The sequence below is a fragment of the Pimephales promelas genome, chromosome 1 (assembly GCF_988280905.1).
Source record: "Pimephales promelas chromosome 1, fPimPro1.hap1.1, whole genome shotgun sequence".
NCBI lineage: Eukaryota > Metazoa > Chordata > Actinopteri > Cypriniformes > Leuciscidae > Pimephales > Pimephales promelas.
In genome coordinates this window covers 7,316,337-7,334,219 of record NC_142769.1, presented here as the reverse complement: position 1 = coordinate 7,334,219, position 17,883 = coordinate 7,316,337, and the positions used below count along the sequence as shown (strand labels likewise).

The window sequence follows — 17,883 nt, the reverse complement described above, 5'->3', positions numbered from 1 at the left end:
TGTATATGGAATAATACACACACACACACACACACACACATTTATATATTAGGGCTGGGCAACGATTAATCGCGATTAATCGCATCTAAAATAAAAGTTTGTGTTTATATATAAAGTATGTGTGTATATAGCATATATGTAACATTATTAATATCTTTACCTGTGATAATTTATTGCATTCCTGCTGTAAAAGTATTAATTTATAATTATTTTAATAATTATTTTATTTATAATTAATTTAAAATTGTGTTTGTGTGTGTGTGTGTGTGTGTGTGTGTGTGTATATGTGTGTATATATATATATATATTTGTGTTTGTGTGTGTGTGTATACACACACACACACACACACACACAGTATATATAAATGAATACTTTTACTTGCAGGAATGCAATAAATGATCACAGGTAAAGATATTAATAATGTTACAAAAGACTATATTTATATTTTAAATATATACCTATATTTTAAATGCTGTTCTTTTAGTAAATCTCGATTTGTTAAATAATCCTGAAAAAAAAGTCATGCTTTCCATAAAAATATTAAGCAGCATTTTCAACCTTAAAAATAATAATAAATGTTTCCTGCAGCAAATCATCATATTTGAATGATTTCTGAATGATCATGTGACACTGAAGCCTGGAGTAATGATGCTGAAAATTCAGCTTTGAATAACAGGAATAAATGACATTTTACAATATATTCAAATAGAAAACAGTTCTTTCATATTGAACCAATAATTTATTATAGATCATATTTTTGGATAATATTAATAATATTTTCACATTATTTCTGTACTATAGTTTATTTTGGATCAAATAAATGCAGCCTTGATGATCTAAAAAAAATCCAACCAACCAAAAACTGTCCAGATCTTAAACCTTTAAATGGAAATTTATGTCAATATCTACCGTGGTTACAGATGAACACAAACGGAAATATCAAAATGTCAGATCTGCTCTTTTCCATACAGGGAAATACATGAAATGAATGGTGATCACTGGCTGTCATGGTCAGTTGTTCAGAAATAAAGAAATAATAAAATAAAACCAAAACCAAATAGTGCTGAGACAGTTTGTGGGGAAGAATTTAACCTTGTATCATGTAAAATAATCTTTTTATAGTGGATTTTACAAATGGCGGTCATACTTTTTTCTTACTAGGGTAATTACACTGTATATATGATCAAGATCTAAATTAAACATGATTATCTGTTAGTATGTTTTACCACTAACAAAGTATTTCACAATCTTCTCGCCTCCATTCAGACTTTTCATGTGTGTTATTCCAGTTGCATTATCCTGTGACTCCAATGAATTAGTGGTAAACTGAAGCCCAAATATGCCAGATAACCTGTCTCTGATCCTTTCTGTGCAGTCAGTGAACGAACATGGTTCAGTAAGCTGTAAAAATCGTTTAATTACTGCCCGTGTATCTTAACGGTGTTAATGAACCTTGCTTTGCTCCTGGAGTTTTGATAATGTTGAGAAGACTTTGGCAGTGATGGTTTCTGATGAGAGCGGCGTGTCTCTTAAAAGGTAATTACACGGGGTCTCTCTCACGCTGCGTGCACAAGAGACAGTGGATGACAGCAACACAAAACAATCCCTTTTAATTAACCAGAGCTCACTGGAACAACATAGAACTTTCTCAGACACAGCCTTTTGTGTCAAAGATGTGAAGTCAACTTCCTGTTGGACTTCTTTCATGTATCAGAGCCTAAGGTAATTGGTGGTGCACATTTATTACTATTCTTGTAGTTATTTATTTAAAAAAAATCTGGATTCTAAATGTTGGGTAAAACATGCATATTGTGACAATGTACTATAAGCATTCAATTTAATTTCAGTCAGTCTTTCTTATCCCTCACTCCATACAGTGATACAGTTATACAGTGATTAGCATAAGTGAACACACCCATGCTACAGTTGACTAAAAAGTGGGGAAAAAAATAATCTTTTGGAAATTGATGCCTTAATTTAAAAAAATTAGGAAAAATCCAACCTTTTTCTTTGTGAATGAATAATGTATTGTAAATAAATACATGTTCTTCCCTAAAATACAGGGGGCATAAGTCAGGACACCCTTAAATTCCCAAAGAGGCCAGTTTTAAAGGCCAGTTATTACATGGATCCAGGATTATATGCATCCTGATAAAGTTCCCTTTGCTTTTGGAATTAAAATATCCCCACATCATCACATACTCTACACCATACCTAGAGATTGGCATGGTTTCATTTCAGTTAGCCTATAATAGCTGGTTTGATTTGCATTGAGAGATGATCTAATGGAAAGTACCCCATGCCAATCTCTAGGATGTGGGGCTATTTTAATTCCTCATTTTTTTTTAATTAAGGCATCAATTTCCAAAAGATGATTTTTTTGTATTCCTCTTTTTAGGCAACTGTAGCATGGGTGTGTTATGCTAAGCACTGTATGTGAAGCACCATGACAGTTTAAACTAATTGCCCCCATGGGGATTAATAAAGCTCTAAACTAAACATTTTAAAGGACTTTTGTGACAATATTTACTCGCCTTTGATTCCCAGAGCAATGCAAATGGAGATATCAAAATAGTAATCTGCTCTTTTCCATTAAAGAAAATGTGCAATATCCATGGTGATCACTAGCTGTCACAAACAATTGTTTAATCAAACATTTTTAAATAAAATAAAATTAAATTAAAGCTGCAAGCAACATTTATCGGTGTTCAAGCAGTTCAGGCCTTTAAGCACAAAAGCATCGAAAGGCATTCAATTTTATTTAACATGCATCTATCCACGGACATAATAGATGTAAAACACCATTTACAATCAATACAGTCAATTTAACATTGGAAATGCATGGTTTTAAAGCTTTTTAACAGTTATAGTGCCACCTATGGTCTGATCTCCATGAAACTGCATGCTTCTTCGGCATGTTATGAGACATATGCTCATCAATTTTTGTGAAAATTTTGAGTTTTCCTTTAGGATTTATATGATTTTGGGTGCATTTTGTCCCATCCCTTTTGTAAACGACCCTGTTAAAGCCAATCAAAAGCAAAAGTTCTACTTTTTTTCGATAATTATTCATCTAGACAGTCCAGAGAATAGTATTGGGCAAAAAACCAGGGACTAGTTCGCAAAAGTGGGTTTTGGACAAAAACCGAAATAAATTTTTATTTCTTTAAATTTTTAATTTTTAAAGCCAGGGATTACAGTGGTGTAAAAACATTGAAGCTAAGTCAAACGGTCTAGGAGTTATGAGCAATTTAGTACTCTTGGTTGCTGTAGCGCCACCTATGGGCCAATCGGGGTCATACTCTGATAGCTTCTCCACAATTCGAGGCCCTTTCATCTGACAAAGTTTCACAGCTCCAGCCCTTACGGTTTGGGCTGCACAATGCGTTTTAGGGGATTTTTTTTTTCTTTCTAGCAAATACAATAGGTTTTCAGCACTTCGTGCTTGAACACCTAATAATGAGAGACCTTTTTGACGATTATAGCGCCACCTATGATCCGATCCTCACGAAACTTTGCATGCTTCCTAACCATGTTAGGACACATATGCTCATCAATTTTTGTGAAGTTGTGACTTTTTTGGGGGGGGATTTAGGGGCTTTTTGCCACAGACCACTATCTAAATGAACCTGTTACAGCCAACCAAATGCAAAATTTCTACTTTTTCTTGATAATTATTGATCTAGAGAGTCCAGAGAATAGGCCTAGACTGGTTTGGTCCCGATTGGGCAAAAAACCAGGGACTAGTTCGCAAAAATGGGTTTTGGACAAAAACCGAAATAACAAATTTTGGTGTCTAATGGTGCAATCTTGACACAAATTGATTCATTTTGATCAATTTTATCACTTATTATTTTAAACCTATGGTAAAACAATGCTTGTGTGGGTTATGAAATCATTAAGTAACCAAAACGCCAAAATGGTTGCTTTTATCATGTTCGTTTGTCTGATTAGTTTTCTGATAAAACTTGTTGGTGAAATGGTGGGGTTTTGTAACAGAAAGATGAAGCTTATCATCTATAGCCTGTTTATGTCCTAAATGTAAGTCTCAAGGGAAGATGAGGATGAACTGAATGTGTTAAGAGGCATCAACTGAGTCAGATTTGTTCCAGAAAACTTGATAAATACAGATTTCTTTAGGTCCTAAACACTTATTTTAAGAGCACACAGCAGAGGTTACGTTGGCTTCATCATTATTCTCGGATGAAATTCACAAAGGGACAGTGGAAGTTCATCACAAGTTCAAACTTTCACAAAGTCTTCTTCATACTGTATATTAAAGATACAGTATACAATGTTTCTGTTCAGTAAATCCATTTAAGCATAACTGAATCCTTTTAACCGGGCCAGCAGATTCAAACTGTTTTCTGAAAGTGTAACCGACAGTTCTACAATGTTGTTGAAGAATGATCAAAGAACAAATCCCTTCCGTATTGTGCTTGTATCTCAAACTGTACGATTTTCCCAGCTCAGCACACACCACCTCTCAGTCCTCCTCCTCTAGTTGCTCGATACACCGCAAAGGGAATACTGTAATGAGGTTTCATATCTGGCTCTGAATGCCTGAGGCTGGTTTCTGATTATTTGATTTTCATGTTATTTTATTGCTGAGAGTTTTGCCATGTTCTGTTACATGTGAACACTTTATAAACTTATATAACAATTAGTTTGCCCTGCAGACGGACTCTTCATCAGCTCCAAACATTACAACGTGTCCCCCATTGTGAAGTCCTTAAAGGGATAGTTTACCCTAAAATGAAAATTAAGTCATCATTTACTCACCCTGTTGTTGTGCTAATGCTGTATGCCGTTCTTTCTTAGGAGCATTTTTTTTAAAAACGTACCGCTCACACTCCTCCATATAAGACTAGACATATACACTAGACCTCACCTTGGCTACGGCAGTTCATTGGAACGAATGTGTCAATAGAGCCGCCATCTTGAAACAGGGGAGCCCCTCCACTTTAACGCATCAGCGTCAATGTAGTAGACACAGGTCTAACAGAAATAAAATCACCATAAATCATCATGAATGCGATTTTTCTTGTTTTTTTGGTTTGTTCCAACGGTCAGACATGTATTTATCATTGATTCCAGAAAGAATTTTTTTTTATTTTTTTTTTAAAACATTCTTCCTAGTTCAGATTTCATCTATGAACATCATACGCCAGTGTTGTAGTCGAGACCACCTCACTCGAGTCCGAGTCGAGACCGAGACCAGAGAGAGTCAAGACGAGTCCATAGAGAGTCGAGTCCAAGACCAGAGACGGTTGATTACCTAATTTACTTTTATTTACTTAGAGAAATCCTTTTTTTTTTTTACTGAACTTACTTAGAGTTTAAAAAATATGATCAGTTTAGGGTAAAAAGGCCACATAGTAGGTGGTGTTAAAAGTAATTTTATTACAATTTGTCGTGTGCAGTTGCGCATTAGAAAATCACCAATCACTGGGCGTGTCAATCAATTTAAAGAAATATTTTATTAACATACATTAATAATCATGAAAAATATTTTGAATTGAACTCGAGTGGACTCAGGAATAAGTCCGAGTCCTAAAAAAAATTTTTTCGACGAGTCAATTCCGAGTCCAGATGCACACGAGTCCATGACAAGACCAAGACCATTAAAATATGGTCTAGAGACCGAGTCCGAGACGAGTCAGAATCTCGAGTACTACAACACTGTCATACGCTGCACAAAAGTCCGCCACCATCAAGGAATTCGAAGTAAAGGCAGAGATAGCAGCGTTACCTAGCTACTTCCTATGAAATTACTGTAATAAGTGTAATGTGTGTAAAGAAATACACATTCTGAGACATGGAATTAATTAAAGGGAATTTTATTAACATTCCAGGTTAACCTTAAAATTCACTCTTTGAATACATTTTTTTTCTAAAGATATTTTCTGTCGATTTTGTATCATGGTGATGTATGTATGTTCAAGCAAGCGTTTATTTTTAATGCTATAAATATAGATGTAACGTATCCTTGAGACCCCCTTGATCACTACTACGCTGACTCGGACTCCAAATGACGTCAATGGCCATTTCTGGGACATTTTGCCTTCCCTTTTTGACAGTGAAAGGAAATGGAGACCCTTCGTCCATCTTTTTTACGGTCTATGGTAACCCTCATAGACGGGCAGAGAGAAACAAGGAAATTATAGAACATCTTACAAGAGACAAACGTTTCATAGTGAATGTAGAGTATATTTCTTGTCATGCTCTGAACTCTGAACTATTTCCGCTGATAAAATTGTTCTTTTTGAGTGCAGTCTATATATATATAAACTCAAATGAAGTGGATGATTTAGATTGTTTAGTAACTTGTGATCACAGACCATAACCGAAATCTCTCTTTATTGTCGATTAAGGACATCTGAGCAATTTTCCGCAATTACCTTGCTTGAAATAGTTATACTTTTAAAGCGGATTTCATAATTGCTGCAATTCCCAAACCATTTGTGATAAAGCAACAGCAATCATCTTGAAAAAAATATATAATTCCTGGGGTCCAAATAACACTTAAAGTTGGATAGTGCCTTCGGATTGGTTTTAAGATCCTTCAATCGTGTGTTTATCACTACAGGAGTGCAGTATTCATAGAATGCTTAAATTACACCATTTATGGAACTACAACTTTTTTTAAAGGACAAAATAAAGGACACAGGCATAAAAGCCCAGTTAAAACAGCTGACAATGGTCAAAATAAGAATAAATGGACATAAACATCAGATTTGACTTTGTTTTCTACAATGTTTTGTATTTATCATCATATAAATGCACAGCTTGTCAGCAAAAATGACACCTCTATTACTCACTTTAAATTGCAACAGGCAGGATGAATACATGACCTCAAATTGAATATCATAGCTATACTTTGCTGCAGTTTCTTTGCTACTTTATTCATCTGTTTCTCCTTATGATGCTAAATGTTATACTGTATGTCATAAATCCAGTATTTCCATAAACGAGTTAAAAGAACATTACAGTTCTCAGTTCTTTTGGTAAACATGTGAATTAAAACAATACATCTACTGTAACTATTCAAATTAGAAAGAGACAAAGTCATTCCTTTTATGTTGTTTTCATGTCTGTCATCAAGGAAGATTTATTGTTAAAAAAGTGATTTCACTTTGTTTTAGCTGGTTTATCATATCAAGGGAGTAATGCTGTAACTATCTAATAAAGGTTTGCTAAACACAGGTCTTATAAAGTTCAGTCTGTAATCGTTTTACCGTCAGACTATCACTTGTTTATGACATTTGAATAACACTAATGTACATCTTCTGCAATCTCGAAAATAATAAAATATGTTTTTGGCTTCAGTAAACATCTTGGATAACAGCCATCGCAATTCCCTTCAGAAGAATAATAAAGAAACTGCATTGCTGATGTTCTGAGGCGCCAGCCATCCTCTCCTTGAAATGATCATTTTAGAAAAAACACTCATAAACGTGTTACTTTACTAAAACATGTGAGACCAGTTTCATCAGACAAGTTTGACAGCTATTGGTTGGTCATCTTGAAGAGGTCGATCTCATTTTCAGAGGATCGTTTTTAGTGCAAGTCATCAACTAAAATCAAATGCAAATTCAAGCACTAAGCATCTCTCAATTTATTAGTGATGCAACATGCCCCCTTCAATGTTGAATGCTACAAAATCGTATATGAGGTTTATCATCATCTAATGATAAGTGATATTACAGAGTTGAAAAATTTCAAATCTGACAAGAATTTGCCCTCTCTGAGCTCATTTATTCGAAATGGAGAGTCATAATATGATATTATGTTCAGTGCAGCAAATGCTCTTTCACTCTCATGTTCATTTATGATGCGCATTAGAATGCATCACAATGGCGAGAATGGACAGTGGATATTGTGTTTATTGCTTAGGAATGATGTCATCTCATATTTGGATTTGTGTGCGCATAATGGTTCTCTTGCTGATATCATTCCAGAATATCATCTAAATGAGATTGTCATGGAAATGCCTGTTTCTGTGTTTGCAGGAGTGCCCCAGTGGTGTGGTCAATGAAGACACATTTAAGGAAATTTACTCTCAGTTCTTTCCACAGGGAGGTGAGTGCCTTTAAAGTCATGTATTCTCTAGTACTATTTCCTTTACAGTTACACCACAGACAGTAGTGTGATTTTTAATATAACCTGATCTGACCTTTAATTATATTTTTTTGGTGTAACCTGAAGTACTCTCGAAAATATTTGGTGTAGGATTTAACAGTTTTAAAGGTAGGGTATGGGATTTGTCAAACGGCCGGCAGATTTTGAAATGCACAACTCAAAAGGTTCTTACCTTCTTTCCTCCATCGCTGGCCCTGACTCCACCCATTCGAAGAGCACCCAAAACTCAGATGCGCGAGATTGCACTTACTCTCTCTTTCTCTTTATCTGTTCAATGATTCTATCTGTTCAATGGACCTTTTCTGTCCAATGATTCTAGGTGGTCTTGGAAATGATTGGCTGGAGTTTTTCGAGTCCTTCTCGTTCCACAGATGATTAAATTGCTTAAATTTCATTTCAGTGCTTTTGTAAGTGGGTTAAGGATTAGGGTGATCACCTGCTAATAAGCCCAAGGGGGGACAAGGGGTATGTTTCTGAGGGACTATGTGGGACTGCCTGGCGCGGCGGTGCCCCCACCCCACGGGCAGACTCACTGAATAGTGGTTTACCCATTTCTAGTACATACCACCTTACATGGTATATTAATAATGCCGTATTCCCCAAAACATGTGTGATTGCTGATGTAATCTCACGAATAGGCCAACCAATGTGTATTTTTTTTCTAAATAAAGATTTATAATATTTTGAACATTTCAATGAATTGAAAGATGCACTTCCACTTACGATTTACTTTAGCTATTTAATTGTATTTATTTTTCATTACAATTTATTCAATAATAATATAAAATTATAGGATTAACAGAAATTGTAGTTGCTCAACACCAACAGTTAAAAAAAAAGTCTTAACTTACAACTCCAGAGGTTCACGGGACAAGAAGATGAGCTGTCATGACAACAATGAAAAAGTTGACAACAACCTAGTCAGCAGTTCAACTGAGGTCACGTGGGTGTGAAAACAGTAGCGTGCTAAACTCTCAAGTAATGTTCGTTTGGCTGCCATGGGGCTTGAGGATATAGAGCGACCGACTTTTTTTTTTTTTTTTTGAGCAAGCATTGATTATTATGGAATGCCAAAGCTAACTAAATTAAAAATAAATAAATTCCTAAATAAATATACGAAGAAATGTAAAAAAGGCAAAAATACATAAATAATATACAAAGAAATGTAAAAAGGTGCAAATAAATTAGTATTTATACTTTTATTTCCATATTTATGTATAATTGTATTTTTCACACATTTATTTATTTATACATTTATTCATTTCCACATTTATTTCAGTATTTATGTTCTTACAGCTACATTTATTTATTTTCACATTTATTTATTTCTATATTTATTTATTTCCACATTTCATCATTTCCACATTTATTTATTCCAACATTTCTTTCTCCGTATGTTAATGATGCACATTTTTTACTCGACTTAAAATGCGATATTGCCCACACAGCTCTTGCTTTTCGTTTGGTCACATTCCACAAGGTGTCACTGTGGCCTCAAAGCTTCAGCACTGCCACTCTGAGATCGATTGCTCATGTCTGAGTTAAAACACGCCCCCCTCATTAGTATATAGACAAATAAATGTTGGAATAAATAAATGTGAAAATAAATAAATGTAGACATAAAAACATAAATACATAAATGAATGTAGAAATAAATAAATGTAGAAATAAATAAATGTGTGAAAAATACAATTAAACATAAATAAGGAAACAAAAGTATAAATACTCATTTATTTACTTTTTTACATTTCTTTATATATTTATTTCTGTATTTATTTATGTATTTTTGCTTTTTTATATTTCTTCGTATATTTATTTATGCATTTATTTAATTTTAATTAAGTCAGCTTTGGCATTCCATATACTATTGCGTGACACGGTCTCAATTTGCGGGACGCACGCGCTACGTGGGACAGGTGGTCACCCTATTAGGGATAGGATTTCAAGTGATTTTGAAAAAATGGTCAAAAAAGAAAATCACATACGCCACCTTTAATGCACACCTTACAGCCAATTATAATCGAGTATTCAGACAGACCATGGTATAAAACCGTTTAATGCACATGTAGTTCCAGTCAGTTTAATAAGCGCTCAATATTAATGCACTCGCACGCAGAGATCGGAGATTCAGCTGCGCACACACAGAAACATTCAGGAGCACAGAAATTTCTCATCGCTGACCCGCGACTATAAATATCTTCGCTACTGAAACGCTATTATATTTCTTAGCAGAGAGGATGTAATAGTAGAATCTGCACAGACGCAGTTAATTCACACACACACATCTCTCTCACACTCTCTCTGTCGATAATTAATTCACATAAATGTTGTATTTCACTTCGCTTCATGTCGGGCAATTCTTTGCCTCCAAGTTGTGCATTAAAATAATTTAATGTATACACTAGGTGTGGATTATTCCTTAAATAATATGATATTTTGTTTTGTGTACACTCTCAGAAAAAAAGGTACATAAGCTGTCACTGGGGCTGTACCTTTTCAAAAGGTTAACTTTTGTCAAATTTAGGTGCTAATATGTACATTTTAGGTGCTGATATATACATTTTAAGTGTTAATATGTACATTTCAAGTGCTAATATGTACATTTTAGGTGTTAATATGTACATTTAGGTGTTAATATGTGCATTTAAGGTGCTAATAACTAAGTACATTGTAGGTGTTAATAAGTACATTTTAGGTGTTAATATGTACATTTTATGTGCTCATATGTTCATTTCAGGAGCTAATATGGACATTTTAGGTGGTAATATGTACATTTTAGGTGCTAATATGTCCATTTCATGAGCTAATATGTCCATTTCGGGTGCTAATATGTCCATTTCAGGTGCTAATATGTACATTTCAGGTGCTAATATGTACATTTCAGGTGCTAATATGTACAAAAGTGTACCTTTTGAAAAGGTACAGCCCCAGTGACAGCTTTTGTACCTTTTTTTCTGAGAGTGTAAGGTGATTAATGTTCCCTATGTCTTCAACCTAGAAACTAATAAACTAGAAACTATAACATTAAATAGAAATCAAACATGTATAGGACTAAAAAGCCCCAGATGGGAGTTTCTCCTCATCATTTCAGGAGTCCACCACACACACACCACTGATGTGAATGGAAGTCTCTCAGAGGAAATGGTGATTCTCTTCTCTTTTGAGTCACATGATTTGTGCACAGTTGGAGGAGCAGATTTATAATTATAGGTTTCAGCTGCTCTACATCATTTGTTGACAAATCTCTCTCACGTGACCCTACTCATTTCCTGCCCATTCACATACACACACTATTTGTATTATTTATAGTATAATGGATCATAGCTTGTGCAAGCTCACGCATTTCCTTTGGTTGGTGAACATAATTAGCTGTGCAATGAGTTAATGACATTGCTGTGACTGAAGCTGAGCAGTTTCCTGGTTTATTTTTCAGATGCATCAACGTATGCACATTTTCTGTTCGATGCATTCGACACCGACCACAATGGCTCTGTCAGTTTTGAGGTAAGTACTAATGGAGAATTCTAACTGAATATATATATATATATATATATATATATATGATGTTATGTTATTTTGTTCCGTTCAGATTTGTGTGAGAATAGTGATCTCTAGTTTAAAATGTGAAAAAGAAAATCAAGAATAGTTTAGCTCCACCAGACATAGCCCCTAAATACTCTTTCCCCTATTGATTTTAACCTAAAATCCTGAAAAACAAAACCTCAGGAGCATTTGATGCACCAACAACAGAAATAAATGATTTCTTCAAGTTTCATCAATGTCTTGACTGACAACATATTGTGCAATTTGCATTTTACTGAGACATTAGGAAACATTTCAAACCTTCAATTTGCACATAACGAGGAATTCATTCTTTGGCTATGAGCAAACATTGCTGGTCCCCAGCGATACAGTAATTAAACTAAATGAGAATATCCTCATCTTGTTTTTTTTAATAAGAATGCTTGGCTTGTCCTTTAGCCATTTAGCTCCCGCTAAGACTTATTTTGTCATATCTGGTAATTAAAAACCTTGAACGCTCATGTGAAAAGTTCAGCCAGAAGAATTTCTCTCATCATTTGGAGAAAAATGCTTATGTGGTTATTAAAGGCATTTATTTCCATTCACATAAGAGAAACGTGAACTCAAACCATTCATTATGCCCTTTGTGTGCCGACTGAATTACTGAGATAGTACAACTATTAAAATAGCATGAGGTATAATATTATCTTGTGAAATGAAGCAGTTTGTATGGAGAATAATCATGAAACATGTTCTAGCTGTAAATCACACATTTATGTTGTTATGCAACTTTCTCAATGTCTTTCATTTTATCACAGGATTTTGTTATGGGTCTTTCCATTCTCTTACGAGGCACCGTTCAAGAGAAGCTTAACTGGGCATTTAACCTCTACGATATTAATAAAGATGGATATATAACAAAAGAGGTAACATGAAGAAAATCAGTAAAACTTTATGATAAGGGTCATTTCATTAACAAATTAATTTGATAGGTGACATGAACCAACAATGAACAGCCCCAAATCTCTGGTGTTTTCAGAATAGGCCAATGGAAATGTTATGTGGAATTTGCATGTCTGGACACGTCCCTAGACATAACAATATATAAGGCAGCTAGCATCAGGTCTCCCTAAGAAGGTGACCTCCTCACTCCATCTGTAGGGCCTCTTCTCATTCAAAATAAGTTATATTGCGAGGCCAAAGTACACCTGGTTGTTAAAATTGAGAAGCAATGTCTTTCTCATTGAGAATGCAACACTGCAGAGAGCACATCCTACCCAAAGGGGGTGGGGGGGGGGGGGTACGTATTAGGGCTGGGTAATAAATATCGATTTCTCGATATTAATCGATTCTCATTTTTACAAACCGATATCGATTCTTAAATCTCAAGAATCGATTAGTCATCCTGTTTCATTTGAATGAATGAGACATTGTATCGCGGCTGCGCACATCCAACAAATCACAATAATCTTTGTCCTACTTTGTTACTATTGATATGAAACAAAGTCTCAATTTTCAAATTACGTCCATTTTCTTTAGAAATTCAAAAACATAAATAGTGTTTTGGCATGAGATCGCTGTGGCGCAGCTCCAGAGAAGCAGAAGCGCTGATCTCTCTTCCGGGTTAATAATAGCAGTTACAGCGCGAAATAAACATGAATGAGCATCTGAAAGTGTGTTAAAGATGGAGTACAACTTATCGAAATCCCTATCATGTCACATTGATTCGCTCAATCTGACTTTCAACCGTGGAAAGACGTCAATTAAACAGCTTGTAATCAATGTCATGAATCGTCATATTTACCTCAGAAAACCCACATAAACTCGTTAGTCCACACTCTTTAGTGTTCTTCAATATTTAATGCATATTTGAATAAATCTGGCAAGTTTTTATGACAGCCACCATTTAAATGTTTATATTTCATATAATCTTCTAATTATAAAAATAAATAAGTGTCATTTAAGTGTTTGTATAGCTACAAAACAGTTCATTATTACCTTCATATTAGGCTAATGAAGCCTAGTAGGCTACAACTAGACTATATATATAGACCATAGTTTACAGCATTTAAGAGATTTGATTCCCTTGAGAAAAATTGCCATTTATTGTAACTGATATCCAAAATAATCGATATTGAATCGAATCGAATCGCAAGCTTGTGAATCGAAATCGAATCGAATTGTGAAATTTGTCTCAATACCCAGCCCTAGTACGTATGTGGATTACATCCTATGGACTCACCAGTGGGGAGTACTACTACTACAGGGTAGAGTCCCTGTGGTGGGCTCCGTCTGACGAAGGGGAAACTACCCACCACCGTGACCTGGTGTCGGAGCTAGCTCCGTCTAGAGAAAGACACTTGGTTCACCGACAGGGAAACAGTGAAAGAATATATCGTATGGGGTCACTGTTAGGGAATCATTACACACCAAGCACTAACCAAATTGCAAGGGCTTATCTGAAAATGGAAGGACAAGAGTACGTCCGAAAACATGAGAGTGCGTGTCATTCGGTTCTATTGCTAGCACATGAGAGGATGTGTCTCTGGCTATATTTACATTAATCAGGTTAAATTTGAAAATGCCATTTTCGTTTAAAAAAAAAAGGCTTTCCGTCCACACTAGCGTTTTCGGGGGTTTTCCAGAAGTTTCTCATCCACACTGAAATGTCCAACATGACATCATGACTTTTGCGTAAACATACACGCCACTTTCAAGTCAAGTGGCGTGTTATCTCTACGCATTTTGAGCTATCCGCGTGTATCCGCATGTATGCGTGTATGTCTACGTTATTAACGTCCGCGTGTTTGTACACGCCGTCAAATGTCCGCGCGAAACGAAGCAACATGTAGATCTACATCTGTTTTTTTCCTAGGATGGTAAGGGAACAGTCATAAATGCCATTAACCGCAGTGACGGTTAAGTTTAGGGACGAGGTTGAGGTCAGTCATATATTTATGTATACAGTAATAACGTTAAGTCAACGGCGTTCATAAACACGCTGAAAAGCGATTATGCGTCTTGATAGCACGGCAAAAATGGAAATACGAATTGGCGTGTCATACACACGCTACTTCATGAGATCAGTCTGAAACATCAGCAAACGCTAAATTCACCTTATTGCGCATGTGTAAAAGCTCGCTGAGATGATACCGACAGAATAATAAATAATAAAAAAAGTAATAAAAGTTATCGGCAGTTGATGCATTCAGGTCGCACTCAGTCACCAAATGTTAACTTATAACTTTTCTGTCATCTTTGCAGGACTGTGCAGCCCGTTCTCATCCTTTAGCGTCACATAGAACGCTATATGACAAAACGGCGCTATACTACGCACATGGCACCCTTTATCGTTAATATTCACGCGAACCCAAGGTGTCATAAATCCTTCCACGTAATATGAGACTACCCTACCCTACCCCACACCTAAACCTAACCATCACAGCGCGTGTTATATTAACGATAACGGGTGCCATGTGCGTAGTATAGCGCCGTTTTGTCATATAGCGTTCTATATGACGCTAAAGGATGAGAATGCGTTGGACTGTGATATGAAGAGCAAAGTAACATATTTTAGCAACTGTCTGAAAGTGAATAGCACATAACGGCCACAGTACCGGTATAAACAGGTTCAATATGCGTCACATGATTAAACATGCGTCATCATTTTCAAATAGTTTTCACAGTCCACACTTCTGTGCGAAAACAGCATTTTCAAATTTATCCACTTTGGAGAGCGTTTTCAAAACGCTTTGTTTTTATTGATAAAAATGCTGTCTCAGTGTGGACGGAGGGCCAAAATGGAGAGAAAAAGATGTGTTTTCAAACGAAAACGTATTAGTTTGGACAAGGCCTCTGTGTGATCATATTGAACGAGAGCCTATACAGGACTCGATTCAGAACTCGCAGATCTAATATTGGTCTCATCCCACCTCCTTTCTTGAGTTCGATGAAGTAAGGGCTGTAAAACTCCTTGTTCTCATCCAGAGGGACAGACTCTATTGCATCCTTCGCTAGGAGGACAACGATCTCAGCTCGGAGGACAGCAGCATTCTCGCCTCGTACTGAGGAGAAAAATAATCCAACCGTGACCGGATCAGTCCACTTAAGCCCAATGCTCACGGCTACCAACTCTGCTTCAGCCTCAGACTGTACTGTCACACCCGAAGGTGGAAGCACAAACGAGTCATCCATACAGTATGTCCAGGGGCGTGACCAGACATGCAAAAAGAGGTGTCTGTCTCTCATTCGAAACAACGAATGAGTGACAGAAAGGGAACTATTATTACCTAGATTAATAAATGCTGTAATATTTTGCACATTGTAAAAATAATTTGACATTTTTTTTTTCAAAACTCTCAAGTTTTTCTAGCAATTTCTTTGTAATTGTTTGTGAACTTTACAAGCAATTTCTGAGTGAAAATGCTTCTAAACCACGATTTTTCCAGTGTATTGTCTGTTCATGATTAAATTAAATCTAATTAAATCTCTTACAAAGTGTTATCAGAAAATCACATGACGCGTGATGTTATGTAACACCAACTAACAACATGCCTGTCTATTGTTTGGTATTCACAGGAAATGTTAGATATCATAAAGTCTATCTATGACATGATGGGAAGATGCACATATCCCACACTTAAAGAGGAAACTCCACGGCAGCATGTGGAGATATTTTTCCAGGTAAGATCGAATATTATCAGTGTATTCCATATCTAATTTATTCCTTTTTGATTGTATTTCAAATAGAAAATAGGCTCACACTTTATATTAGGTGCCTTTAACTACTACTACACATACTTGTAAAGTGTATATATACATATATGAGCAATATCACACGAGGAGCAGTGCGATATGGCTGTATATCAGCACAACGGTGATATATAACAGTTATTTCAATTGTTAGGTAATCTCAATGTGTTGAATTGCAAAACAATACGGCTATTGAGAAGGGATACGGGTGAGGTTAGGGACAGGTGGTATGGTTTAAGGGTGGGTTCACCTCAGTATTTACTGGTAAATCAAGTACATTTCCAGAATGTTTTCCTATCTATGTTGACCTTTTGACCCTTTTTGTGTCTTGACAGAAAATGGACAAAAACAGGGATGGAGTGGTCACTATAGATGAATTTATAGACTGCTGTCAAAATGTAAGCCTATTTTTGGTATGAATGTGATGTTCTGCATTAATGTCTTTCTTGAAAACATTTCCAACAGAGTAAAGAGAAAATCGCCTTATTCATTGAGCCTGCAGCAGTGTCATCCTGAGGACTGTCCATTATTAAAGTGTCCATTTGCTCCCCACAGGATGAGAACATCATGAGATCAATGCAGCTTTTTGAGAACGTCATTTAACGTCTGAATGGACTCTGTTGGCGGGCCAGCTCATATAACCACCTTTATACTCCACAAACTCCGAAGGCCTCGATGAGACACGTCTGATTACTAGCAGTGATTCACCCATAAACCAAAATTAACAGCATTTTTGAATATCAAAGAAAAAATATTTTTTACATTTTTGTCATATCCTTTTCCTGTAAAAAACAAGAAAACAATCATACCTTCATTTAGAGTACAGCAATTTATGAAAAGCCTGTTTCCACCATGGAAAAAAAAAATTAAAAAGCTAATTGTGATTTTTTTTTTTTTTTTTTATCTCACAAATCTGACTGTAAATCTAAGGAAAAGAACTACAATCGCATGAAGCATTGCTAACAGCATAATTTATGTTTATTGCAAAATATTTCTTCAGTCGAAAAGAAATCCAGAAAATCCAGAAAAGAAATTAAAGAAATTAAAAGAAATCCAGGATTTTCTCCATGGACTTCATTGGGTACCAAATGAGTTTCAGTGCAGCTTCAAAGGGCTTTAAGGGTCTTATCTAGGACCCTTCGAGTCATGACTCGAAAAAAGATTCGTTCATTTTGATGAACGAGTTTGAACAGGAGAGTCACGAATGCTCATCACAGAACAGAGCATGGCAAGCATTTGTGCTTATAAAACTTAAACTTTTTTATTTCTTTTTTAAATGAGCGATTGAAGCTGCACTGAAACTCTCATTTGGACCTTGAACTGTTTGGTTCCCAATGAAGTCCATTGTATGGAGAAAATCCTGGAATGTTTTCATCAAAAACCTTAATTTCTTTTCGACTGAAGAAAGAAAGACATGGACATCTTGGATGACATGGGGGTGAGTAAATTATCATCAAAAGTTATTT

The 17,883-nt window shown here is 35.7% G+C and overlaps 1 protein-coding gene across 7 annotated transcripts in view; it reads left to right on the top strand.

Annotated features, from left to right (window-relative positions):
- Positions 1-17,312, top strand: part of kcnip4a (potassium voltage-gated channel interacting protein 4a) — a 216,254-nt gene extending 198,942 nt beyond the window's left edge. For all 7 annotated transcript variants that reach the window (XM_039669724.2, XM_039669728.2, XM_089121755.1 and 4 more), the window contains 6 exons: positions 8,014-8,083; positions 11,577-11,647; positions 12,484-12,591; positions 16,244-16,348; positions 16,753-16,815; positions 16,973-17,312. In XM_039669724.2, coding sequence (XP_039525658.1) covers positions 8,014-8,083; positions 11,577-11,647; positions 12,484-12,591; positions 16,244-16,348; positions 16,753-16,815; positions 16,973-17,020 — 465 coding nt within the window. In that variant the 3' untranslated portion in view covers positions 17,021-17,312. The remainder of the gene's footprint in view (positions 1-8,013; positions 8,084-11,576; positions 11,648-12,483; positions 12,592-16,243; positions 16,349-16,752; positions 16,816-16,972) is intronic.
- The last annotated feature ends 571 nt before the right edge of the window (positions 17,313-17,883 follow it).